Source organism: Ovis canadensis, chromosome 23, assembly GCF_042477335.2.
Source record: "Ovis canadensis isolate MfBH-ARS-UI-01 breed Bighorn chromosome 23, ARS-UI_OviCan_v2, whole genome shotgun sequence".
Classification (NCBI taxonomy): domain Eukaryota; kingdom Metazoa; phylum Chordata; class Mammalia; order Artiodactyla; family Bovidae; genus Ovis; species Ovis canadensis.
Window position 1 is genome coordinate 61,283,158 of NC_091267.1, and position 25,972 is coordinate 61,309,129.

Genomic DNA, 25,972 nt, shown 5'->3' on the forward strand with positions numbered 1-25,972 from the left:
CCTTTTCTACTTAAGCTATCTGGGGTGAGGTCTGGTGTTTGACTAAACCACGATTGATACAAATAGGGATAATGACGTGTGCCCCATAGGGGCATAAAGACTAATGTTACTCAGAGGGTTTGCCCTTAATTTATTCATTTTTAGAGGAACACAGGAACGGGATCTGATTCACCCTATCTTCCTTCCTTATTCCAGAAACCGATTTGTTTATTCTTTTGCTCTAGTTGTCAGGGTCAGAGTTTGTGGTGAAACAGAGGATCCAAAAGGATGGAAATGAGAGTGTTCGTTACAAATACTCCAGCAGGAAGACTCGTGGGGAAAGCCTTTGCTGCTGGGTCTCATTGGTGCACTGCTGGGTCTCCTATTGTTACAAGGAAGAATGACATCAGCCTGTGTATCATTAGTCTGATAACTCTGTGTGTGTGTGTGTGTGTGTGTGTGTGTGTGAGTGTGTGAGAGTGTGTGTGTGTGTGTGTGTGTGCGCGCATGTGTCTGGTGCAGATAAAGTGATCAGTTCTGAGGTTTTCCAGAATTGTCCAGATTTGAGATGACTTAATTTTATTAGGCTATTTCTGGGCACATGTTTTTTGGTTGGGTGGGCCCTATGGCGCTGCCCGTCAAGGTCACAGCCATCCCTGCCCAGGGTGTGGTGAGGAGGGAGAATGAGCAGGACCTCCCCCAGGGAATTCTCTCCCCATGAATTGCTGGAAATGCGTGTTTGACTCCATCCTCAATGTTTCAAACCTGAAGGGAGGAAAGAAGCGGTTTGCTTGCCTCCCGCCCCCACTGCCTTCCCCTCTGGTGCCCAAAGCAGGGAGGGGAGGCGAGAGGGGCGGCTGTGAGGCTGGGGCAGGCTGGTATCTGCCCACCGGTCTGATTTCCAGACCCTCACTCGGGATCAGCCGGCCTGACCTCGCTTTGCTGGGGCCGGTCTTTCCACCTTGATTGGAAGCAGGGGCTGCAGAGGCCGGAAGAGGGAGCCTGTGAGTCTCGTTCGCCCCGTGGCTCCTCCGGTCAGGGTTTGGACAGAGGGGAGGGTCCCGGCGGGACTGGGAGGTGGGGCCTCGGATACACACATTTTTGGTTCTAGAACCTGTCGCAGGGCCCGGGTCGCGTTCCCCTTCTGCGGGACCTTTGCGGGCTGGGGGACAGACTCTTCCGATGAAGGGAGTTGACAGAGGAGGCCTCCCTGTCCCCCTCTCACTTTCCCTTCAGAAGCCCTCCCTCAGCCGGCTCTCAGACGGGAAAATGCAAGGGGAAACCCAGTTGTGCCCGTTTCTGGAAATTGCACAAGCAGGAAGTGCCGGCGGTGAGGTCCCAGGAGAGGAGGAAGAGGGGTCTGTGCAGAGGTGTGTCGGGTGTGGCGGGGACCTCTGCGCCCCTCGGGAAGGGCAGGCCCTGGGCTCGGATGAAGGCCTGAGCTGGGAGACCGTCTTAACTTCCTGTTGCTTCATTACTGTTGTGTCACACCTCCGGGATTTTACAATCAATCAGGGCCTTTTCTACATTGAGTCCTGTTTCTCCCGCCCCAAGCTGCTGTAGGTCACTGGGCTGGGGGTGGGGGGTTGGCTAGCGGGCAGCAGGCAGCCATAAGCCCCCACACGGAGTTTTGTGAAGGTGTCCCAATTTATCTTCTTCGCTCGTCGCCCCCTGTCCCTGGTAAGGTCCTTCTTCCATGAGGATATATATTCTCCTTTTCATAAGTCAGATGGTGTGACTCAAGGGACAGGCCATCCAGAAAGCCCTCCTTCCACGTAGGAATCTTTGCTTCTTGGAAGGCGAGGTTAAACCCTTCCAGTGACCAAGAGCTCACTCCCTCACAAGGGATCTCATTCCCCTTTAGGACAATTCCATGTGCTGGGAGGTCATCTTCCTTTGCTTGGGCACCTCGCTGTCTCCTGGAATCTCTCCCCTATTGGTTTGATTTAGCCAAACTTTTGGTATGATCCTTTCTCTACCTAACAGAACTTTAGAAGGTCCAAGGCCTGTTCTAACATATCTTAAGCCTTCTTCTCCAGGTTAAGATGCACCTGCGTCTCTGAGCTATCCTCAGTGGCCTCAGCCTCCTTGCTGTCCCTGCCTCTCTACTGAAGCTCCCTTTGCTCTCTGCACCCCCACTCCCTGAGCACATCAGGGAGCCTGCCATGTCCTGTGTGGCTCCGGGAAACACCTAACTGGCCAGGACTAGAGGCCACTTCACTCACATGAGCTCAGGAGCCCCCAGAAGTCAGGGTCCAGTGGGCCCACTTCCCTATCCTTTCCCCCTGTTCACCTCTGGTGCTCAGTGGACACCGATCCCCAGAAAGGGGACCCAGTGATGCTGGAATACACAAGCTGAGCCAGACCGTGACAAGCAGCTGTCCTCCTTTTCCTTGCACGGGGCCAGGTTTATCCTCAGGTCCTCAGTCAGCCACGCGCTTGGGTCTCTCCGAGCTGCAAGGCAGCCAAGGGGCATTGACTTTACTAGAAGATCCTGGAGGAAAGGCAAGTCACGTTCAAGACAATATTTTAAAATTAAGACAAACACATACCTACTGTGTCGTGGTTTAGTCGCATTAGTCCTATTCAACTCTGTGACGCTATGGACTGTAGCCCACCAGGCTCCTCTGCCCATGGGGTTTTCCAGGCAAGAATACCGGAGTGGGCTGCCATTTCCTTCTCCAGAGGATCTTCCTGACCCAGGGATTGAACCTGGATCTCTTGCATTGTAGGTGGATTCTTTACCAACTGAGCCAGGAAGGAAGCCCCTTGTGTATCAGAATGCCAAAAGGTGAATTTCAGAGCCACAACAGGAGACTTCAGAGGAGCTTTGTACTATGGGGAAGGTTGCTTCAGGCTATTTTTTAAAAAAAATTCAGTTCACAATATTCCAGTTGGCAGGCTCCCTTGGCTGAGGGGTGTTTAAGGTGGGTAGAAAACTTGCGGAAGCTCTAAGTTCCTGAGTTTCTTGGAGAAACTCAATCTCCTATTGAATGAGGCAAGTGAGGACCAAGGTAGGAAAGCGATTAGCCTGAGGACACACAGCCTGTAGTCTGGATCTGAAACCCAGATCCGTGTTCCCCTTGTGCTGAGAAATGTTGCATTGCATTCATAAGAGTGCTTACCACGGCAAGAAAGGGGGGCTGAAGACAGAAAAGCAACTCTAGGTTAACCCTTGCTTATATAGAAAATGCAGCTCAAAGATCAATTTTACTCCAAGAATCGGTGCTCTGGGTTCTGAGTAAGGTTGACCCCATTTTATTCCCTTACCTTCTCCAGGGTCTAATGCTCCCTGATTGGGAGAGAGGATCAGGTTAATAAAGAAGAGACGTCCAGTGCCAGTGCCAGGGAGTAAAAGGAGAAAGGCTGAGATGGAAGTAAGGCCAGCCACAGGTTACTCTGGATGCCAAGCTAGGTGACTGGTAGGACTGTCATGTTAAAATGGTCAGCACCCCTTTCACTCCCCCTTGCTCACACACCAAAGGCTGTATCTGCACATGTGAACACAGACACACACACACACATACCTCACACTCGGAGTCACGGATATCCACAAGCTTATAGATCCAGCAAAGCCTCACGAATCAAAACTGCAGGGAACCACTGACGACCTGAGCTCTGGCCTCCCCATCAGTTCAAAGATACATTTTACTCCAAGAGTCTGTGCTCTGGGTTCTGAGTAGAGTTGACTCAAAGCCCCCACCCTGACACCTGCAAGACAATGCAAAGGGGAATCAACGGAACCAGCGAGTTGAGTACCTGTGGCTTTCTTTTACTTAAAACGCTGTCCCTCACATTATTAAATAAGGGTCAAAGATTTGTAATTTTTTTTATAAAGGTGTCTTCAACATTTTTATAAGTTTGTGACACCCAACTGTCAAACTCTCAAGCCACAAATGTCTGCACATTGTCTTGTGGCTGTCGCCTCTCACAGAAGTGCAACTCTCAATATCATTTCATCAAGTCAGTTAATACTGTTTAATAAATAGGCCAGAAAATTAGCTGAGAGTTTTTCTTGGTGGGATGCAGCGTGCGACCAAAGTTATGGAAGATTGTCCCTTGAATCACTAAGGCAAACCTTGTTGAGCGTCATTTTACATAAAGCAATCACATAAAAAAGTTATAAATAGAAAAACTTCCAAAGTTCTCCCACAGACAGACAGGGAAATTGGAACATCCAAAAGAAAAAAAAAAAAAGGAAACAAAACACAAACATTCCTACGACCCATTTGCTTCAAGTTCTTAATCATACAGTACTCGACATCTTTGGATATTTTACAATGTACAACTCCAAATTGCAGCCAAGAGAAAACAAAACGAACTAACCAGTCGTCTGAAAAATTGAGTTTATAAGAAGTCATTACCTTTACAAAATAAAAACAAAAGCCCCAACACCACTGGATTCTAATTTGTTCATCTTCCCTTGTTTTCTCTTAAAGTTTGGGTCAGCCCCACTCCCTTGACTGAGGAGGGGGGGATGTGGGCATGTTGGCTGGTGGGTCCCAGAAGCAAAGGGCAGAGATGGAGACGGGAAGCTGAGAGGCGCTGCCCAGCAGATGACATCCGAGGACCATAGGGTGTCAGCAATAGCTCCCTCTGCTCAAAGGGCTGGAGGTGGTATGTGGAGGCAGGGGTTTCTTGCAGCGAGTGGGGGAGCTGGGAGAGTGACAGAGTCTGTGGTCTTCTCCGGCCTTTTTGTTTTTTGTGTGTTTGCTGAGGAAGAAGCCAAGGCGATAGGAAGAGCCGAAGTCTCTGTGCCCACAGCTCCAGGGTTGGGGACACCAGCCCTTGCCCACCCGCCCAGATGAACTTGCCTCCCTTCTGGGCTACTGAGAAACAAAAGCAAACTCAGCAAGAAAAGGGAGGGCAGGGCAGGAAAGCGGAGCAATCAGGAAGGCCCCAGCTGTCTTCCTTCTCAGGACGGCTACCCACCAGGAAGCCCAGGAGAGGGCGTGGACAGCTCTCGCTCACAGAGCCCTCCATGCCCGTCCTGGAGCCAAGGCTCGGACTCCCCACACCGGACACCCAGCTTCCTCCCCGGGGGGCCAGGGAGAGGCTGTGGGTATTCAAACACAGAAGTTGCCAAAGCCCCGAGAAGCCCACAGCCAAAAAGCGAACATACACCTGGGTAACTGGGCGCTTTGTTTCTGGGAATCAGATGGAGGGAGGCAACGGCCAGGTGTTGAGAGGTGGCCCGTGTCCTTCTGTGTTGGCCCCAGGAGTCCTGAAAGACTCCTTCTGGCATTGCCGGGGGTATGTGGAGGTGGGGACCATGCCAGGTGGTCGTCTCCGGATGTGTCCCTAGGGGAGGTAGGATTTGGAGTTCCCCCAAGCTGCTTGGGGGCTATGGACAAGCTCCACCCAAACCTTCTTCCTCTGTCACCCTGTCTAGTGTGGCCACATTTCTCACCTGTGCTAATGTAAAGATGGTTGTGATAAAACTAAGTCCAGTAAAATAGTATCACCAGGGACATTAGGAGTGCAAAGCTCTTGCTCTCTTGCAGCCTCTCTTTGGAGGGATGGGCAGATATGAGCATGTGGGTGGGTGGGAGAGGGAAATGAAATCACCAGCCCTCTTTCACAGCAAGGAGAAACTGGGGTACAGAGGGTAAAGAGGTCCAAGGTCACAGGCCAGGGAGGGGAAAATGGGCCTGGATTCCAGGAGCCTCGCTCCTGACTCCAGGAGGCCTCCCAGCCAACAGGGCATCTCCCCTAAGGGTCCTAGGATTACTGGAGACCGGGAGAATGAAGCCACTGGAACCGAGTTAGCAGGGACTCCACCACAGAGCGGTGGGGCTCACAGGGCGTGTGTCTCAGGGCCCTTCCCTCTTCCCTGCTCCATCTGGTCTGCCTCTGGCCAAGCCACTTCCCTCCTTCTAGACCCTCACAGCTACAAGGTGCTTTGGGACACGTGGCCTGGGGCCTCGGCTGTGATATGGGCCTCTGTGAGTTTCTCTTTGAGGGCGGGGAGAGGCAGCCAGGGAGAGGCCAGGCCTCTTGGGAGGCGACACCCATCTCAGACACCAGCAAAGGGGAGGCAGCTGCCTCAGGAGGCCCGAAAAATACCACTGCTGCTGCTTTTTTTTTTTTTTCTCCCTTTTGAAATAAAAGGTTCAGACCCATCGCATGGGGCAGGTGGGCCTGGGAGGGGACGGGGAAGCAGGACCGGGGTGGACAAGGACCAGCCTAGTTGTTGGCTTCAGACATGGAGGCCACGTGGTTGAGGCTGGCGAGCCCCGGGAGGCCGGCCAGGCCCGCGGCCCAGGGGTCAGGCAGCGGGAAGTAGGGCCGCGCGGCGGCCACGTTCTCGGCCAGCGCGAAGGCCAGGAGGCCCCCTGCGTTCCGCTCGGCCTCCAGCTGGGCGCGCCCGAACAGCTTCATCTGCGTCTCCTCGAACTGCCGCTCCAGCTCCTGCAGGCTCAGCGCGCCCTTGGGCGCCGCCAGGAAGTGCTTGGCGGGGCTGGGGCCCGGGAGGCACACGGCGGCTCCGCCCAGGTGGCCGCCCACGTCGCCCAGCGCGGGGGGCATCACGAAGGCCGCCTTCTCTGGGGCCGGGCCGCCGGGCCCGAAGAGCAGGCTGGCGGCCCTCCAGGCCGCGGGCTTGCGGCCGCGCCGGGGCCGGGCCATGCGGCAGCTCTGGCGCTTGATGTGGCGGTGCAGGTGGTCAGAGCGCGTGAAGCTCTTGTAGCAGAATTCGCACTGGTAGGGCCTTACGCCCGTGTGGATGCGCATGTGGTTCTTGAGGTCGTAGTTATGCACGAACTTGGCGTTGCAGTGAATGCACAGATAGGGCCGCTCCCCCGTGTGCTTTCTCATGTGGATCTTCAGCTTGTCCTGCCTGCAACACAGAGCCCGAGTCAGTCCCCGCCTGCAACACAGAGCCCGAGTCAGTCCCTGCCTGCAACACAGAGCCAGCGTCAGTCCCTGCCTGCAACACAGAGCCGGGAGTCAGTCCCTGCCTGCAACACAGAGCCGGGAGTCAGTCCCTGCCTGCAACACAGAGCCGGGAGTCAGTCCCTGCCTGCAACCCCAGGGGCCGCCCCTGGCTCTCTGCTGCTCTCCCTCCAGAAGGAGCCAAGGCTCCCTACTGCCGTGGTGTCAACCCCCAGGAATGGGACTCCGGCTAGAATTTACCTTCAACTACGACATGGAACAACAGACTGGTTCCAAATAGGAAAAGGAGTACATCAAGGCTGTATATAGTCACCCTGTTTATTTAACTTCTATGCATAGTACATCATGAGAAACGCTGGGCTGAAAGAAGCGCAAGCTGGAATCAAGATCGCCGGGAGAAATATCAATTACCTCAGATATGCAGATGACACCACCCTTATGGCAGAAAGTGAAGAGGAACTAAAAAGCCTCTTGATGAAGGTGAAAGAGGAGAGTGAAAAAGTTGTCTTAAAGCTCAACATTCAGAAAACGAAGATCATGGCATCTGGTCCCATCACTTCATGGCAAATAGATGGGGAAACAGTGGAAACAGTGTCAGGCTTTATTTCTGGGGGCTCCAAAATCACTGCAGATGGTGATTGCAGCCACGAAATTAAAAGATGCTTACTCCTTGGAAGGAAAGTTATGACCAACCTAGATAGCATATTCAAAAGCAGAGACATTGCTTTTCCAACAAAGGTCCGTCTAGTCAAGTCTATGGTTTTTCCAGTGGTCACGTATGGATGTGAGAGTTGGACTGTGAAGAAAGCTGAGTGCCGAAGAATTGATGCTTTTGAACTGTGGTGTTGGAGAAGACTCTTGAGAGTCCCTTGGACTGCAAGGAGATCCAACCAGTCCATTCTAAAGGAGATTAGTCCTGGGTATTCTTTGGAGGGAATGATGCTAAAGCTGAAACTCCAGTACGTTGGCCACCTCATGCGAAGAGTTGACTCATTGGAAAAGACTCTGATGCTGAGAGGGATTAGGGGCAGGAGGAGAAGGGGATGACAGATGGCTGGATGGCATTACCGACTTGATGGACATGAGTTTGAGTGAACTCCAGGAGATGGTGATGGACAGGGAGGCCTGGTGTGCTACAATTCATGGGGTCTCAAAGAGTTGGAGACGACTGAGCGACTGAACTGAACTGAACTGTGTGTGTACGCGCCTGCGCGCGTGCTAACTCACTTCAGTCGTGTCTGACTCTTTGTGACCCTATAGACTGTAGCCTGCCAGGTTCCTCTGTCCAAGGGATTCTCCAGGCAAGAATACTGGAATGGGTTGCCATTTCCTACTCCAGGGACTCTTCCCCACCTAGGGATCAAACCCTTATCTCTTACATCTCCTGCATTGGCAGGTGGGTTCTTTACCACTAGCACCACCTGGAAAGCCCGCCTTCAACTACTGCACCACTCCAAACAGGTGTGGTTCCTCCCCTGGATTAGAGAGTAGAGTGGGAGCTGGGTTCTGAAAGGCCTCTGTCACTCCAGAACACCTTTTAGGAATATGATCAGAGAGAATGAAGCACCCACTCCGTCAGGGCCTGTCTCACACAATGGAAAATAGACTTTCTGGGGCCATAAGCCCCCCGAAAGTCAGCAATCTTTCATTGTTCTCCAAGCAGGCAGCCACTTCTGATACTGGATTGCACTGCCAGCTCCGCTCTCTCTCCAGGCAACGGGGTCTTCCCTCTGGGTTCACCTGGTCCCATCCCAGCCCCTGGGCTATTGGGACCTGTCTGTCCTCAGCACTAATCTGAGAGTTCCAGAGAGCAGGCACACATTGTTCAAGCCTCCTGCGCTGTGGTTTCCTAGCTCCAGACCTGGGCTCTCCTCTTTGTCTGCAGACAATTCCAGGGTTTACAAAAGAGCCAGGTGCAACAAGAACGCAGCCTAAGCTAGGACAAAGCTTTGCAGGGTTTAAGTGGTATTATTCAGAGGTAAGCGATGATGTGGCAGAACGCCTCCCATAGGGTGTGTGGGAGCCCCTACTCCAGCTGCAGACCCACCGCTAACTGAGTGACCTTAGGTGAGTAACAACCTCTCTGCACAAGAGTTGAACCTCGCATGAGGCATCAGTTCCTAGTGTGCAGAGATGATGCACAGAAATTTGGGTTCGTGTTGAGCCGGATTCCACACACCTCCTGGTGGTCTTGAAAGGAGGACTGACATCTCAAGGCTGTTTTTATAAAGACCGAATGCCGCCTAAACCAGCTAAAGGAGCCTTTCAGGCTGGCTGAGTTGGAGTCTGTGGAGCCATGAGAACTCTCTGCTGTCTTCTGCACCTTCCTTGACCAGGCCCCTCAGGCCAGGAAGCTATGTCATCTCCCACCTCCTCCCTGCAGGTGTGGCTTGGGTGGAGCGTCTGCCTGTCATTTTTGGCTTGGGGTTGAGGTTGGAGCAGCTGTGGAGCCCAGGCACCCGCCCTAAAATGGCCAGATTTAAACCACACTCAGCAGCAGCCCAGGACGCCAGCGGGAGCAGGTCCTGGCTGCCTGGTGTCCCCCTGGCCACTAGAGGTCTCGCTGGCTCTCGTTTTTTTCTGACTAGCTCCCCAGGGGCGGAGCAGGAGAGAAAAGGACTTTCATGAGCATGCTGGGGGGGAGCAGGGGAGAAGGATCAGGAGGATGGATCCGTCTCTAGAAGGCGGGCGGGCACCTGGGAGGTGAGGGTGGAGAGGGGGGCGGGCAGGGAGGAGGACGGGAGGGTTGGTATTCTCCACACACCAGAAGCCTCCACCCCCGGGTCCCTGCCCTGCCCACAACCCACCAGCTGCCCCTCAACTGCACAATGAGTATCCTGCTGTGACATCTCATGCGCCCTCCCCCACCAGCATCCTGCTCTTAGGGTCTCCGTAATCCACATTTCATCCAGGTGATTGGATTTTGGAGCAGGAAGGGGACTTAGCATCTAGGCTAGTGGGCCTCAAAGGTAATGAGCCATTATTAGGGTTTGATGAAACATGGAGGGCTGGGCTCCCCTCCCAGACAGCCTGAGTCAGGAGGTCTGTGGGGAGAGAGCAGAGAATTTGCATTTTGAACAAGCTTTCAGATGCCACTGCTGCTGCTGCTGCTGCTCTGAGAACCACCGGCCTAGGTTAATCCTTCACTTGGTTGGGGGGCAAACGGTGGCCCAGGGAGGTGAAGTCTCTAAGGTCACCAGGATAATGACCGAGCTGGGACTAGAAGAGCCCAGGCCTCTGTCCTCAGTCCTGCACTGTGGCCTGTGTGAACAAGTAAGGGCGGGGTGCAAAGTGCTGTCTGTACCCTTGGAGTGATGCTGGGGACTGTGACTTGGCACCCCACACACTCACGCAGGTTCTAATGAGATGCTGATGCTCGGTGCTCGGCCAGGCTCACTCACTGGCTGAGAGACTCCATCCTGGAGATCGAGGGCCTGGTGGAGAGTCACCAGTGGGGCTTTAAATACATCCTCTCATTCAGTCCTCACTGCAACCTTATAAGGTCGATTAAAAAAATTACTATTATATATATTTAATAGTATCGACCCCGAGGGTCACCCTCAAATAGTGGACAATGCAAGTAGTAAATCTTCAAATGTCAAGGGCCTCCTTTAAATATGCAGTGCTCTTCTGAGCTTTTCATTCCAGCATCTAAAATAAATCACACCTCAGTAGCGACTGGCCCACGTGTGTGAAAAGTGCTGAGAAGGTGACTATAACTTTGTCTCATTGAGTGCCTGCTTGAGGCAGGTGAATACACCATCTTAATGACCCTGGCAGGTCATTATTCACAAGCAAGGTGTCGTGCAGGACGGGGACACCTATTAGGGTGTGGGAACCCCTTCCAGCTGCAGATCTTCCACTGACTTGCTGGATGACCTTTAGGCAAGTTACTTAACCTCTCTGTGCAGAATTGAACCTAGGGCCAGACATGAGTTCCTACTGACCAGGAATCTGGGTTTGCATGAGCTTAATTCAACACACCTGGATCAATTTCCTCACTTGGATCCCAGAAGAGCTGGGGACTCAGAGAAGTCAAAGAGCTTTCCCAAAGGTACCAGGCAGTGAGGGGCAGAGGGGCCTGGAGGCCTAACTGGGCGGGGTTTGCAGGCTCTTTGGAGGATTTCCTAAGGAGTGTTCCCAGCCTGAGGCCTGTAGGGGCTGCCTCAAAAAGTGCAGCCCAGACAGTCACACCAGGGCATCGGCAGCCAGCGTTCTGTCTCCGGGGCCAGAAGGCTAGGCTGGGCCAAGCTGTGGGAGCAGCTCAGCCTGGGCAGGAGCCGCTGTCCCCAGGGGAGACTTTTCCTGCGAGCAGTGGGGAAGGGAGTGGACAGAGCTCTTAAGTTAGTCCTGGAAAAAAAATTGCGATCATTTAGTTTACCGGGAGCATGTCTGAATCAGGGGCCGAGTAACCTGCATCGCTAGCAGTATGCTTCCCAGGACCTTGAAAACACTGATCCAACCCGGCCCATTTCCAGGGAAGGAATGGCTTTCTAAGGTGGCCCAGCCTCCTTATGTCAGTAATGGCCTTTCCATATGGATATGATGCGCAAGTGTGTTGGCAGAGCTGGGCCCTGGCTCGGCACACTCCAAGAACCAGACCAGGTCCTTAGCTGCCCTGGGCCTCAGTTTCCCGACCTCTAAAATGGGAGGCTCAATGTGTCTGTTAGTTGCTTAGTTGTATCTGACTCTTTGTGACCTCCATGGATTGTAGCCCATCGGGCTCCTCTGTCCATGGGATTCTCCAGACAAGAACACTGGAGTGGGGTGCCATTCCCTTCTCCAGGGGATCATCCTGACCCAGGGATCAAACCTGGGTCTCCTGCATTGCAGGCAAATTCTTTACCACCTGAACCACTAGGGAAGACCTTTAGCATTCTGAGAGCATTTGCATCTGGGTAATGGGCTAATACTCAATGTCTGGCTGGCTGGCTTCATATATCATGACTCTTCTACTCTTGATCTGCTGGCAGAGGCATCATGAGTGAAGCTGGAATGTTCCAGCCTGACTCTCAGCAGCTGAACTCTTAGTCACTTTCCTTCAGAGCTAGGAGTCCGGTGGTTCCCCTTAAAATCTTCCAAGCCCCCCAACCCTGTCAAATGACCTCTGTGCTAACTCACCCCTTAAAATAGCTTCAGAGTCTCCTTACAAGCTCACCCCTTCCAGTTACAAAGGAATAAGATCTGGGGGCCGTTGGTGACTATAGCGAACAACACTGTATTGTGTAATTGAAAATTACTAAGAGGATAGATTTTAGATGTTTTCAGCACAAAAAAAGATAACTAAGTCAGGTGGTGGGTGTGTTAACTAACATGACTGTGGGTAATCGTTTCACAATATATATGCATATTAAATAATCACTGTTGTACACCTTAAATATATACAGTGTTATATGTCAAGTATATGTCAATAAAGCTGGAAAAAAGACTCACCCTCTCTCCTTTGCCAGTCCCCTGTCCCCCCTCACAGTATTGCACCCACATACCACACAGGCACGCTGCTCCCCTAGTGGGCCCTGCTCCAGCCAGCTTTGCGTCTTTGCATCTCTGCCAGCAGGAGCTGGACTGCCAGTGCCCCTGGCTCAGAGCCTGCAGTATTATGGGATGGATGCTGGTCAGCCCTGGCTCCTCCCCATTCTGGGCATATCTTTGGACACACCACGCTCCATCCTCAGTTTCCCTCCAGATGTCCAAGCATAGATATGCTTGTTCCTTCCCAGCCGTGAGCCCCTCATTCCCGCCCTCCTCTGCCCTGCACCCTCGTCCTTCAGCTCTGTCTTCACCCTTGCAAACTGCCCTGCCCGAAATGTCTACCACTCCTAATCCGCAGGATTCTTCAAGGTCAAACTTAAGTGCAGTCTTTCATAGTACCTTCCCCTGTCGACCCAGGTCTCATTCTTTGCCCTGACCTTCCAAAGCACCTGAACACTGCAGCCCAGGGCAGGTCACTCGAGGAGCAAGGAGGGAGCCACGGAAGACCACGTGTCTGCATCGCCTTCTCCTGCCCTCTAATGGCCACTTACGTATGAGCATTGCCTGCCCAGCAAGTCCTGGGGGCCCTGTCTCCCCGTCTGCACTCAGCGGCTCCCACTCAGCCACACAGGCGCTCCTGGCAGATGGGGACACTTGTGCAGAGGCTGTCCTTGCTGTCTTTGTTTTCCAGGCGTGTTATTCCCAGGGCAGGGCCACCGTGTGCGCTGTTTCCTTAGCTGCTCCTCATGCCTGCAGAGCCACCGTCCTGTCCCTGGCTCCCGGGGACCTGTCTTGTTAGGCACCTAGACAGCAAGATGATGAGGAAGCAGCAGATTCATGGGCAAGGAGCACTGGCCTCCAGCAGATGCGAAAAAGGGACCCAGACTCAGGGACAGTCCTGCCAGAACTAATTGGGAGCTCCAGTGGAGGTGTAACTGTGCAGGTGATTATACCTTAACTCACTAAAGCCCAGGAAGTCTGAGTTTCCATCATTCTTGGGAGGAAGTGGAGGCAAAGAGAAGTGCTGTAATGGGGTCCAGGGCTTTCCTGATCCTGGGTGATAAATGGGGTCATAAACCTGGGTGTGAACTTAGGGAGCACTTGCTTCAACTCCTTTGTGTTACGTGGGGGAACTGAGCCCAGAGAGGGCAGGAGGCTTGGCCAAAGTCACACAGCTGTCAGAGGCAGATCCAGGCCCGGAAGCTGGAGTTCCTCATCACCGTGCCCTGTCGAGGGGGTTGTAGCCCTCGGGAGACCCTGGGTTCTGTGTTCCCTGCCCACCAGACCCTGCTCTCTTCTTCCTCATTCAGCACGTGGCCCAGATGGTACCAGAACCTGCTCGGATAAGAACCCCCCAGAGGCTCTGGAGTTCCACCCAGTGATGACCACTGAATGTACAGTGGGTGGTCATGGCTATGGCCTGCCAGTGTGGAGCCGATCCTTAGAACTCCCCAGTCCAAATCTGACACGCTCCTCTCTTGCCCTGTGCCCTGGTCTGCCATCTCATCCCTTTACCCCACACCGGGGAGCCAGCCCAAGTCACATCCATGCAAGCCCCAATAGGCATTCCCCCTTCCAGCTCTGAGTGCTCCTCGTCGAGAAAGATGAGCCAGAACTTGTGGTCTCATTCCCCTGAGTGAAAGGAAAAGGTCATGGGTCCTGGAGGCTCCCAGGGAGGAGAACGCTTTCCCAGCACCACCCATCCAGACTTCTTGGTAACCTGATGGTCGGAGAAAAATTCTCTTCCTGCTGCCACTGCTAATGACATTATATTATCTTAATAAGGTCCCCAGAGCTGCCAGGGGTGGGAGAACTAAAAAGAAAATACAGGAAAAGAAAAAAAAAAAAAAGCAGCAACAGCCAGGCTCCTGGCCTTGCCTTGAGAGCCAACAGCTGTTGGGCTACAGAGCAATCAGCAGCTGGCTTGCACTGCGCTTTGGGGTTGGAGGGTAAAGTCGTAGGCTTTATGGGGTGTCTACAGGGGATTTAGTGGAGACTGGGGGAATCGCGGGGCATCAGAGACTGACTCCCTGGGGCACAGAGGTTGCCCATCCTTTTCCAGGGCCTCTGTGGGCCCTCTGTTGTCATGGAGACTGGTCTCTTCTCAAGTGCTGCAGTTTCTTGACTTCACAGTTGTGGCTCCAGGCACCTGGGAGAGCCAGGCTGCAGACAGGATGCCGGGGGCTGGGAGGGGACCTTGCCCAGTGATGCTCTCTAGGGGATCCCCGGACAGGCTGCCTGCACTCAAGGACCCATGTGGCAGGACAGGAGGACCCAAGAGTCTTCCGAAGCCTTCAGACTCGGGGCCAGGCCCAGTTGGCAGTGATGACTGGGGCTGGGGCAACAAGGAGCAGGAGGGCCCTGCAATGTGGGTGGGCAGGGAAAAGCCCCTCCAAGCACAGCAGCATCCTAGAGGACATGCAGAGAGGACAAATACCTTCCCATCTTCCCTGGCCCATGTGCTCCCCACTCCTCAAGGCCCATCCTAGGGCACCTCTGGTGGCCCCTGGAGTCTCGACCTTTGGCCTGGGCTTCCAGACTTTCAGATGAGGAGGGTCAGGGGCATCTTGATCCAGACTGCCTCTGCCCTAAGTCCTGGAGTTCTTCTCTCTCCCAAGTGAGAGCCACAGGACCAGTTTCATCAGGATCTGTCTCTGCAGCCGGCACAGGCCCCAGGCAGCCTCAGGAAGAAAACGGTGACCTTGGACCAGGGCTGGGGGAGTGGACACATAGACTCAGGCACAGACAGAGGGCTCGGAGCCAAGGTGACCGTAGGATGGTCAGAGCTAGGAGGGGCCAGCATGGGGCCAGAGATACACAGTCTGTTTGAAGCCACTGAGGCCTTTTCTGGGGCACCAGGGTTGTCTCAGAGCTGGGAAAACTAGTGGTGGGACAACCGTGGGCCTGGCTGAAATCAGGAACCCAGAGGTGAGGTTCCTGATGCCAAGGAATAGACAACATGCTGGTAGGAGGCCTCAGGCCCTTCTCGGACACCCACAGAATGAGAGCAGCAAGTGGGAACTTAGGGGCAGGAGGGGCTCTGTTGGAAGACCCCCCCCCCCACCCGCCACCCAAGGTCCCTCTGCCATGCTGTGCTGCTGAAGTCATGAGGAATGATGTTCCCATGGGGCGTGAACATGCTGGGAGTGGGCACTGGAAGCCGAAACTCAGAGCCTGAGCCAAAAGGCCACCTTGCAGGGAGACATAACTCCCAGGAGGGAGGGAAAGTGGGTCAGCATCAAGAAGAGAGGAAAGGAGACCTGGCCAGAGGGCAGAAGCTCAGCTGTAATTAGGCGAAGATTCAGCCCCAGAAAGGAAAACGGTGTCCAAGAGAAGGACAGGAGGGCAGCAGGTCCTGGGTCCCTCTGCCTCTCGGGCTCCAGTCCAGCGAGTGGCTTTGCCTTGCAAGGGAAACTGGGAATTCTGAGTCAAAGAGGCAGCAGCTGCGGCTGTAAGTGGAGCTGAAGAGTCTCCAGCTGGGGAAGGAGGGTGGGGTTACAGCTGGTGGCTGTAAGGAGTCAGCTGCAAAGGAGGTCCCCACGGAAAGGCTGCGAGGGGACTCGGCTACAGTGAGAGTCACAGGCGATCCTGGACAGCCAGGGTTGACCCCGACCTGGACGGCCGGGGTTGAGGCTCTCTGATGTTTGAAAGGAATCCTACGGGGCAGCTCTGGGGAGGAGACAGGAGGGAAGCAAGGAATCAGTGATTCTGAGGAATGTGATGGGGAGGGGTGTCAGGGAGTGTCCATCATATCCAGCCACAGCCCACAGTGAGAAATAAGAGTCCCCAACCTCCCTCCACTTCCAGTATCTCTGCTCTGAGGAGGTGCTGGGGGTGGGTCCCAGAACTTTTCTGGTCTTTCTCAGGAGGGCCAGTGCCCAGTGGGAAAAGAGTGAGGGGAGTTGTGGATAGAGGTGGGCATGGAGCTGCTTCAGCTGGAAGCAGGCCTGGGGACCCAGGTGGCTGAGCAGGATTAACCCGAATGGAGGCCAGGGCCCTGGGCTGGAGGGCTACTCAGAGGGGCGATGAGCCCACCAGCGGGCACAGAGGCCACCCTCAGTGATCAGCAGGAATGTGTTGGGAGGGAGGGTCTGGAATGCGACCCTCCTATGTAACACAGCATGGAGGCTAGCTCGGCCAGGGGGCCCACGCAGAGGATGTTCTGGTGTCAAGAGGGTGAGAAGTCTGACTGTCTTGACTGACCAAGTTAAAAACTTTCCCTAGGGAAGGCAGGGACTCAGCCCCACATGGCCCTCACGGAAAGCAGACTGTGGGAAAGACCCAGAGGAAAGTGGGGGAGGGAAGGGAGACGGGGACTTGGGGGGTGGTGGGGGCAGGGACAGGATCCCGTGCGGTACCCTGCGATGCAGCACCTACCACTGAAGTCACAGCCCTGGGCCTCCCCTGTGGGGAGGGGTGTCCCCAGTGTCCACCATCTGCTCAGGGGACAAGCAAAGGAGGCGGAGCCTGGATGGCAGGACTCAGGGGATGGCTTTTCTGGATCTGGCCTGCGAAGACTGTCCACATCTTAAAGTCATTCCCAAGGGGCTGGGCTTGGAAGCACAGACTGCTAAAGGTCCTGGCTCCAGATGCATGAACTGCACTTGAATTTGGACTGGGCTCTGGCTTGTCTTCCTTCTGTTATCGCTGTGCTTTTGTGAAGCCTTTCAGGTATTCTGTAGATCTAAGGTGAATGCAGGGTGGGAGATGGGGTGACATCAGAGTGGCAGGGCCGTTAGTGAGGAGTACCTGAGAGGGGGTGAATCTTAGGGACTTTGGATCTAGCTGCTCTGCAGCAATGAGAGAAGTGAGCACTTGAGGTCAGCACTGCTGGCTGGAAGGGGACACACCCCAGGAATGGGGGTCCCTGCCCTTCTAACACCTGGAAATTCTCCAGTTACTGTCAGCCTGGAGCAGCTGGGAGAGTGTGCTGGAGTTTCCTTCACAGCAGCAGCTGCAAGGGGACCCAAGGCCACCTTGGAAACAATCAGAGTTGTCCTTTGAAGCAGTCACTGGAAGAGCCTGCAGAGTTGTTTCCACAACTGTCATCTATTCCCTGACCCTCGCTGGCAACCTCAAATAGAGTTTTCAAGCCACCAGAGAGAGCGAGTCTCGTGACTTAGCAGGACTCATCTTGTTTTTCCCTTCAAAGCATTGCCACTGATTTGATAATCTACCTGATTCAAAACACAGTACTCTGTCCTCAAAACTGAAGCTTTGGGTCCACTGAGGAAAAGCAAAAGAATGAGCTCCCAGCGATTCCCAAAGCTAAACTGCCAAGGGTGACAGTAGCGCCCCTGGAGTAAGTCTGGGTTTCTCAAGGTGGCTCCTTTGGGGGGGACAGTGGCAGTGTGGGGACAAGACCTGGACTAGGAAGTCACCGTCCCAGGGCAGATCCCACCAGGCTCTGTCCACATCAGATAGACACACTGAAATGAGTAAGCCCTGACGCAGGGCGCTCACCAGGACCTTCCCACCGTGGACATGGCTGTGAGCGTCAGCCCCACATCAGTGACCACCATTGATCCCAACAGATCTTATCTCCCCCAAAGAAGCCCATCGAAACCTAGCCCTGGACAAATCGGACCCCAAAGGATCCCACCAGTCGGTTTTGATCACAAAAGTTGCTCTGCAGAGGAGGTATATAATACTTGAGTGCTGAATGGAACACAGTCCAGGGAAGATGAAGGGTTTATCATGTACTGATGTCAAATTTCCACTTTCATAACAGCATAAAGTTAACCCTCTTCCTAACACGGACAGTCAAGGGGGACATCATAAAAGGAGGCACATCCTGTAGGTCTGACCCCAAATAGGACTGAAAGGGCCTCCGGGGGTTTCACTGAGGTTCAAGTCCTAGCTCTGCCATCTCCCAACTGGGCTTAGGGGTGGCTGATTAGCTACTAGGAGACGGATCACCCATCTGTGGACAAAGGCCATGGCCCTCCCTGACTTTCAGGACGTGGCGGGAGGGGTAGTCTGAGGAATCCACTCAGGACAGGCCCTGGCATGCTGACAGTGCTCCAAATAAAAAAAGGCGGGGTGGGGGGGGGGGTTGCTGCTGCACGCCATTGGGGAGCTTCAAACTGGCTTCCCCGGGTCTGCAGTGGGAGCTTCCCTACTTCCGCCTTAACCAGACAGCTCTGTTCGGATCTATTTCATATCTTGGCCTTCCACCTAGTAGGGTAATATGAGAAAATATTTGAAAATCACTGCCCCTGGTAATGCCCAGCACCTATGACAATGAGCTTGCTGTGCGGCTAGGACCCCAGTGGACCTCCCCTGACCTGGGTCCTTTTCCATCCCGGTGGCCCCCTTTCCATCCGGTGGCCCCCCGACCCTTTCCATCACGCCCCGGCTCTCCAAGCCCTGCCTCCAGCCAGCCCCGCTCCATCTCGTCCTGTCCTCTCCCTGCCCCCATCTCGCCCCGCCCCCGGCCCTCCCAGCCCCGCCCCCGGCCCTCTCAGCCCCGCCCCTGGCCCTCCCAGCACCCTTCCCCCCACCCCCAGCAGCCCAGCCCCGCCCTTTCCCTGCCCCCATCTAGCCCCGCCCCACCCCATCCCCGCCCAGCCCCGCCCCCGGCCAGCCCCGCCCCGCCCCCGGCCAGCCCAGCCCCGCCTCTCCCCCACAGGCAGCCCGGCGCACCTGGTGAAGCGGACCTCGCAGATGTTGCACATGTATGGCTTCTCCCCGGTGTGGGTCCTCATGTGCCGCGGCAGCTTCCCCGCCCCCATGATGACTTTGTGGCAGATGGGGCACTGCTGAGAGGCCTTGGGCTTCAGCTTGCGCTCCTCCACCAGCGGCCAGGGTGGGAAGAGGCCCCCCAGGTGGGTGGCGCTCAGGAAGTTGAGATAGGCACCGTAGTCATTCTCCGCCTTGATGGGGCCCAGGGGACCCCCGGGAAGGTCCGGGAACATGTCCTTGAAGAAATCGTTGGGGAAAGGCGGCGGTGGGGGTGGGGGTAGTTCCTCCTTCTCCTCTTCCTTGATCTTGCGGTTCTTGATGACCAGGTCCAGGGGCCCACTGTCCATGGGCTGCTCAGGCAGCTGGGCAAAGGCACCGAAGTCTCCTGGCCAGAGGTGCGGAAAGAAGTCCGGGGCGAATGGAGATAAGGAGGGTCTCCTGTCGGGGAGGCTGGCTTTGGGGTACAGGTTCTCCCTCAGCAGAGATTCGATGGAGAAGTCCCGGATCACGCCCAGGTGGCCCGGGCTGCCGGCCTGGAAGGAGTCGGGGAAGTCCCTGGGTGTGTCCGAATAAGCCTTCTCTGAGAGGTGGTCCGACTTGGAAGGGCTTTGGTGGCAACTGATGTCCTGGGGGTCAGGCAAGTTTTCTTGATCAGCAAAATCCTCCGTGTCATCGTCGTCGTCCTCCTCTTCCTCCTCCTCCTCCTCCTCTTCGTCCTCATCATCGTCCTCCTCGTCGTCGTCGTCATCCTCCTTGTCCCCTCCGGGCTCCATGATCTCCAGGCACACGTTCACGATGCACTGGATCTCCAGCATCCTGGCGGCGTTGAGGATGTGCTTGACGTTGGAGGCGGTGATGGTGAGCGTGGAGGTGTAAGCGAACTCCAGGATGGCGGCCAGCGCCTCGGGCTGGACGAAGTCAATCTCGTAGACGTAGGGCTGGCTGGCTAAGGTGCCGGCCGTGAAGAGCTTCTTGAAGTACTTGCTGCAGGCGGCCAGGACCGAGCGGTGGGTGCGGTATTCCTGCTCCTGCACCACCAGGAGCACGTCGCACAGCAGCCCGTCATGCCGCTGCTCGTTCAGGCTGCAGAGGACCTCGCTGCTGTGGTTGGGGAAGGGAATGCCAATCAGCTCGTCAATGCCATTGGCCATGTTCTCAGCCGGAGCCCTGCGGGGACACACACAGGAAGAGATTGAGTTAGAGGACCTGGCCCCTGGAGGGGACACCAGCTCTGGGATCCTGGCCCAGGGAGGTCAGGCTGGTGGGCCTCCGCGGTGCTCTCCTATCCCACCCCTGCCTTTGCTTGGGGCTCCCCTCCCTCCTCCTCTGCTAGGGAGCTGCCCCCTCTTCCTCAGCTTTCCCCACTCTCATCTGTCACTCAGAGCCCCACTCCCAAGTGCCCCTTCTCAAGGTACTACTGGGCTCTTCCCAGGACCCCGAAGGCCCTGGAAGCTGGGCTCCTCATCAGGCAGCTGGCGCCTGCCTTTTAGCGAAGGCTATGGAGTCTCCCCTCAGGCATGATTTCATCAAATTCCACTTTGGGAATGTGCAAGTCCTGAACGCAAGGCTGGCCGGCCACGTGAGGCTCCGCTGCTCTGTGTGCTGCAGGAATGGGGGCCACTCCTGACTCCCACCGCGTCCGCCAGTCAGGGGCCAAAGCGAGAGTCCTCTCTCATGACTCAAGGCTCCTGCTGGGAGAATGCTTTGGTTTATTTCACAGATCCTCTGCCTCCTGTCACAGACTCCCATTTTACTGCTTTTGGCTACTAATGTGGCTGTACTAACAGCGGGACTGCTAACGGTAGCTGAGTTGTTCCCTGGTCCACCTCCAGCATATTGAAGTCTCAAGCTCCAGGATGTCAGAGTGTTACTGTGTATGGAGGTAGGGTCTTTAAAGAGGTAATTAAGGTTAAAACGGGGTCCTATGAGTGGGCTCTTATCCAGTGTGACCCCCAGAGGGGAGACCATGTGAGAACATGGGGTGGAGGGGGCAGTGGAGGGAGGTGGAGACAGCAAGCTGAAGAGAGAGGCCTCAAAGGAAATGGACCCCGCAACACCTTGATCTTGGACTAGATCCAGCCTCTAGAACTGTGCAAAAATCAGTCTTGCTCTTTAAGCCCTGCTCCGTGGTACTTCGTTATCACAGCCCTAGCGTACCAATGGCACCCCATTCCAGTACTCTTGCCTGGAAAGTCCCATGGATGGAGGAGCCTGGTAGGCTGCAGTCCATGGGATCTCGAAGAGTCGGACACGACTGAGCGACTTCACTTTCACTTTTCACTTTCATGCATTGGAGAAGGAAATGGCAACCCACTCCAGTGTTCTTGCCTGGAGAATCCCAGGGACGGGGGAACCTGGTGGGTTGCCGTCTACGGGGTCGCACAGAGACGGACACAACAGAAGCGACTTAGCAGCAGCAGCAGCATACTGACACAGTTACTAGAAACCTTAAACCAATTTTGTGACCCCTATTTTGGAAGGGAATGGGGGGCCTTATGGCAGGTGTTTTGCCTTCTGACCTTAACTTCTGGCTTCATCTTAGTTGATGAGGTTTTCCTTCACTTGCCATTCTTGGTTTTTTTAAAAAACAGTGACCTCCTACATACGTATATCTTGAGCCATTTGATAAATATTTATATTCAGTGTTAAATTCAAGTTATATTCAGTGTTAAATTCAAGTGCATTGTTAGCTAATTTATCATGTCAATATTCTGTTACTCTCAGGGAAACATTTCCCTGGAGGGAGAAGCCTCTTCTGAGATACTTCAGGATTATCTGTACATTAAACACAGTGTGGCCAGTGATAGCTGCTAGGAGGGAGGGGGGTCAGAAGGAGGGGTCCGGGCAGAAGACAGCAGGCACCCCCTCCCTTCAGGGAGCAGAACAGAGTCAATGTGGACAACAAGCCACCCTAATTTTTAATGCCAGGGCATGGGGAGGGCTCTGCTACTCTGGGCAAAGCTTGGTCATGGCCCATAGATAAATACTAGCCAAGGCCTGGCCCTTTCCTGGGTGCAGTTACAGTGGGGAGAAAAGAAAAAGGGAAACAAAGCCAGGAAGCCCCACGGCCCAGTGGCAAGAGCTCTGGGAATTCCCACACACTTATCTTCTGGATGTTTCTGCCCTGAGAAGGCAGATGCAGCAGAAAGGGACAAGGGAGAAGTGTCAGGCCCACAATGTGGGCCCCGAGTGACTTGGAGGCACCAGGGACCCAGTGGGGTGTCAGGGTGCTGGGTGCTCCGCCCCCTCTTCCCTGCTTCTCTATGGGTGATGGAGGGCCTTAGCCTTCCCTGAGCAATCCCACCTGGGCAGGTGTTCAAGCCATTTCCTAGAGCAAAGGTCTCGCTGTTTTCCTCTTGTTTTTAAAAAGGACCAGAGGCCCTGCAGGCCATGTGTTCATTGCCTGAATAGTCATTGGGTGTCTTCCTGAACGCGGCACTGCCCTGGGGTGTGGGAATGCACAGAGAGCAGACCAAGCAGGGCCCTGCTCTAAAAGAGCTTACAGGGACATAACAACTATGAAAAAGGTGGAGCAAGATCCACCAAAGAGGAATAAGATAGCACTACACACCTATCAGAGTGGCTAAAGTAGCAAGAAGTGACACCACCAAATGCTGGCGAAATCATAAAAGACATTGCTGTGTCTGCCTGGATCTCTCTGGGATCACTTGCTCCAGGGGATGCCAGCTGCCATGTCATCAGGACAGTTCTATGGAAGGACCACATGGCGAGGGGCTGAGCTGTGTGAGTGACCACCAGGAGACTGGGTCATTGAGGCCCAGTCAAGCCTTCAGATGACAGCAGCCCCCTGACATCCTGACTGCAACCTCATGAAAGAGACTGACTCAGAACCACTTAGCAAAGCTGCTTCTGAATTCCTGACTCATAGAAACTGGGAGATAGTAAATGTTTATTCTTGTTTTCAGTTGCTCAACTTTAGAGTAATTTGTTATACACCAATAGATAACATAATAAATAATCCAGGGAGATAACAGATGATACAACAGGCTATCCAGAGGCACTATTCACTATTCATAGACATTATAGACCTGTGATATTTATCAGGATGCTTTCTGGAAATGGCAGTTAAATACTATCTTCTAACAAAATCAGTTTTCATTCCAATCCCAAAGAAGGGCAATGCCAAATAATGCTCAAACTACCACACAATTGCACTCATCTCACACGCTAGTAAAGTAATGCTCAAAATTCTCCAAGCCAGGCTTCAGCAATACATGAACTGTGAACTCCCTGATGTTCAAGCTGGTTTTAGAAAAGGCAGAGGAACCAGAGATCAAATTGCCAACATCCGCTGGATCATGGAAAAAGCAACAGAGTTCCAGAAAAACATCTATTTCTGCTTTATTGACTATGCCAAAGCTTTTGACTGTGTGGATCACAATAAACTGTGGAAAATTCTGAAAGAGATGGGACTACCAGACCACCTGACCTGCCTCTTGAGAAACCTGTATGCAGGTCAGGAAGCAACAGTTAGAACTGGATATGGGACAACAGACTAGTTCCAAACAGGAAAAGGAGTACGTCAAGGCTGTATGTTGTCACCCTGCTTATTTAACTTATATGCAGAGTACATCATGAGAAACGCTGGGCTGGAGGAAATACAAGCTGGAATCAAGATTGTCGGGAGAAATATCAATCACCTCAGATACGCAGATGATACCACCCTTATGGCAGAAAGTGAAGAGGAACTAAAAAGCCTCTTGTTGAAAGTGAAAGAGGAGAGTGAAAAAGTTGTCTTAAAGCTCAACATTCAGAAAACTAAGATCATGGCATCTGCTCCCATCACTTCATGGAAAATAGATGGGGAAACAGGGGAAACAGTGGAAACAGTGTCAGAGTTTATTTTTCGGGGCTCCAAAATCACTGCAAATGGTGATTGCAGCCATGAAATTAAAAGATGCTTCCTCCTTGGAAGGAAAGTTATGACCAACCTAGACAGCATATTGGAAAGCAGTAACATTACTTTGCCGACTAAGGTCCGTCTAGTCAAGGCTATGGTTTTTCCAGTGGTCACGTATGGATGTGAGTTGGACTGTGAAGAAAGCTGAGCACCGAAGAATTGATGCTTTTGAACTGTGGTGTTGGAGAAGACTCTTGAGAGTCCCTTGGACTGCAAGGAGATCCAACCAGTCCATTCTAAAGGAGATCAGCCCTGGGTGTTCTTTGGAAGGAATGATGCTAAAGCTGAAACTCCAGTACTTTGGCCACCTCATGCGAAGAGTTGACTCATTGGAAAAGACCCTGATGCTGGGAGGGATTGGGGGCAGGAGGAAAGGGGGACGACAGAGGATGAGATGGCTGGATGGCATCACTGACTCGATGGACGTGAGTTTGAGTGAACTTCGGGAGCTGGTGATGGACAGGGAGGCCTGGTGTGCTGTGATTCATGGGGTTGCAAAGAGTCAGACACGACTGAGTGACTGAACTGAACTGAACTGAACAAAATCAGTATATTATGACACTGGTTTGATAGATGAAAGTAGATGTATTGAGAAAATGATACCTTTTTCTAATTCCCACAAAGATGCCCTAATGGTAGCAGGGTCCTGACCCTCAGAGGACCCTTTTCCTCTGAAAACACCATTTGTGAATGAAACACCCCTTCAACTGTTAAAAGCCCAAATCAGTAAGACCTCAAGAAATTAGTTCTTTCAAGCAAGTTTTCTTGCTTGCCAAGGGCTTATTCATTTAAAGACAAAAATGTTTTTGAAATGTTTTCCAGGAAAAATTCCCACAATTCCTTAGACTCATCCCCATGTTCTTAAATAGAGGAGTTGGGAACCCACTGGATGGGATGGGGGTAGTCAGGGTCTTGCTCAAGTGCTCCAAGGGATGGATCGCACCATCCTGACTTGACATGTCCTGCCTCCCATGCTTTTGGAGCCTGGTGTGCTAGGGCCTGAGGGTCAGGAACCACAGCTGTGTGACTTTGAGAGGCCCCATCACCTCTCTGAGCTTCTTTTTTCTCATCTTGTCATTGGATGAACAGGGGAAATCTGGTAACTGGAGCCATGACCGTGAGGAGGGGCTTCCCAGGTGGTGCTAGTGGTAAAGAACTTGCCTGCCAATGCTGGAGACATAAGAGGCATGAGTTTGATCCCTGGGTTGGGAAGATCCCCTGGAGAAGGGCATGACAACCCACTCCAGTAGCCTTGCCTGGAGAATCCCACAGACAGAGGAGCCTGAGAGGCTACAGTCCATGGGTCACAAAGAGCTGGACACGACTGCAGTGATTTAGCACACCTGCACACACGGCCTTGAGGAGCTAGAAGCACAGAGTGAATCTGGCCACCAGGAGGGCGCGATAGGCCTGGGTGACTCTGGACTTGAAGGCTGGTCTGTCCAGCAGGGACTTCTCACCGTGGCATGGTTTGGACTCTTTGTCCCTTTCCTGGAGGAACAGAAGTAACCAGAGAGCTGGGAGGGGGGGCTGTTTTTCCTGGCAGGAGGTAGCAGGGGAATGGGGGCTGTGGCTTGCTGTTTTATTGACTTTTGGGGGAGAAGTACCCCCACCCTGCACCCTAGAAGCTTCCCTGGTGACCCTGAGAGTCCCATGCCTGGAGGGTCTGCAGACAGCAGTGTTCCAGAAGGAATGCAACGTCCAGCCCCTCTTCCCACCAGGCCCGCCCTCCCATGGCCCAGTGAAGGTGCTCTGTCTCCAAGAATAACACGCTCAGGAAAGAAAATCACACACACACGAAAAGCAAAACCAAACCTCTTTAACAGTTAGGAGAGGCTTGTAGGAAGGGGCTAGAAAAAATATATAGCCCAGAAGTAAAGGCAGAGGACAGAAAGGGGGAAAGAGGTGCTTGAAAATGGAGGAAGGGCACAGGTGTGGTCCCCATTCCAGAGGATGTGAAGCCCACCACAGCCTCCCCTGGGCCTGTGCCCTCAGTGGAAGGTTCTAGAAGCCAAGGTGTGT

At 53.7% G+C, this 25,972-nt stretch overlaps 1 protein-coding gene and 1 long non-coding RNA gene across 3 annotated transcripts in view; both read right to left on the minus strand.

Annotated features, from left to right (window-relative positions):
* Nucleotides 1-541: 541 nt before the first annotated feature.
* Nucleotides 542-2,663, minus strand: LOC138428160 (uncharacterized). Its single transcript, XR_011252308.1, has 3 exons — nucleotides 2,532-2,663; nucleotides 2,273-2,433; nucleotides 542-744 (listed from the first exon to the last, which is right to left on the minus strand). It is a non-coding gene; the product is annotated as an uncharacterized lncRNA (long non-coding RNA).
* Nucleotides 2,664-3,930: 1,267 nt separating this feature from the next.
* ZBTB7C (zinc finger and BTB domain containing 7C) overlaps nucleotides 3,931-25,972 on the minus strand; it is a 382,804-nt gene continuing 360,762 nt past the window's right edge. For both annotated transcript variants that reach the window (XM_069568498.1, XM_069568497.1), the window contains 2 exons: nucleotides 18,991-20,196; nucleotides 3,931-6,817 (listed from right to left, as the gene is read on the minus strand). In XM_069568498.1, the coding sequence (XP_069424599.1) occupies nucleotides 6,166-6,817; nucleotides 18,991-20,180 (1,842 nt within the window). In that variant the 5' untranslated portion in view covers nucleotides 20,181-20,196 and the 3' untranslated portion in view covers nucleotides 3,931-6,165. The remainder of the gene's footprint in view (nucleotides 6,818-18,990; nucleotides 20,197-25,972) is intronic.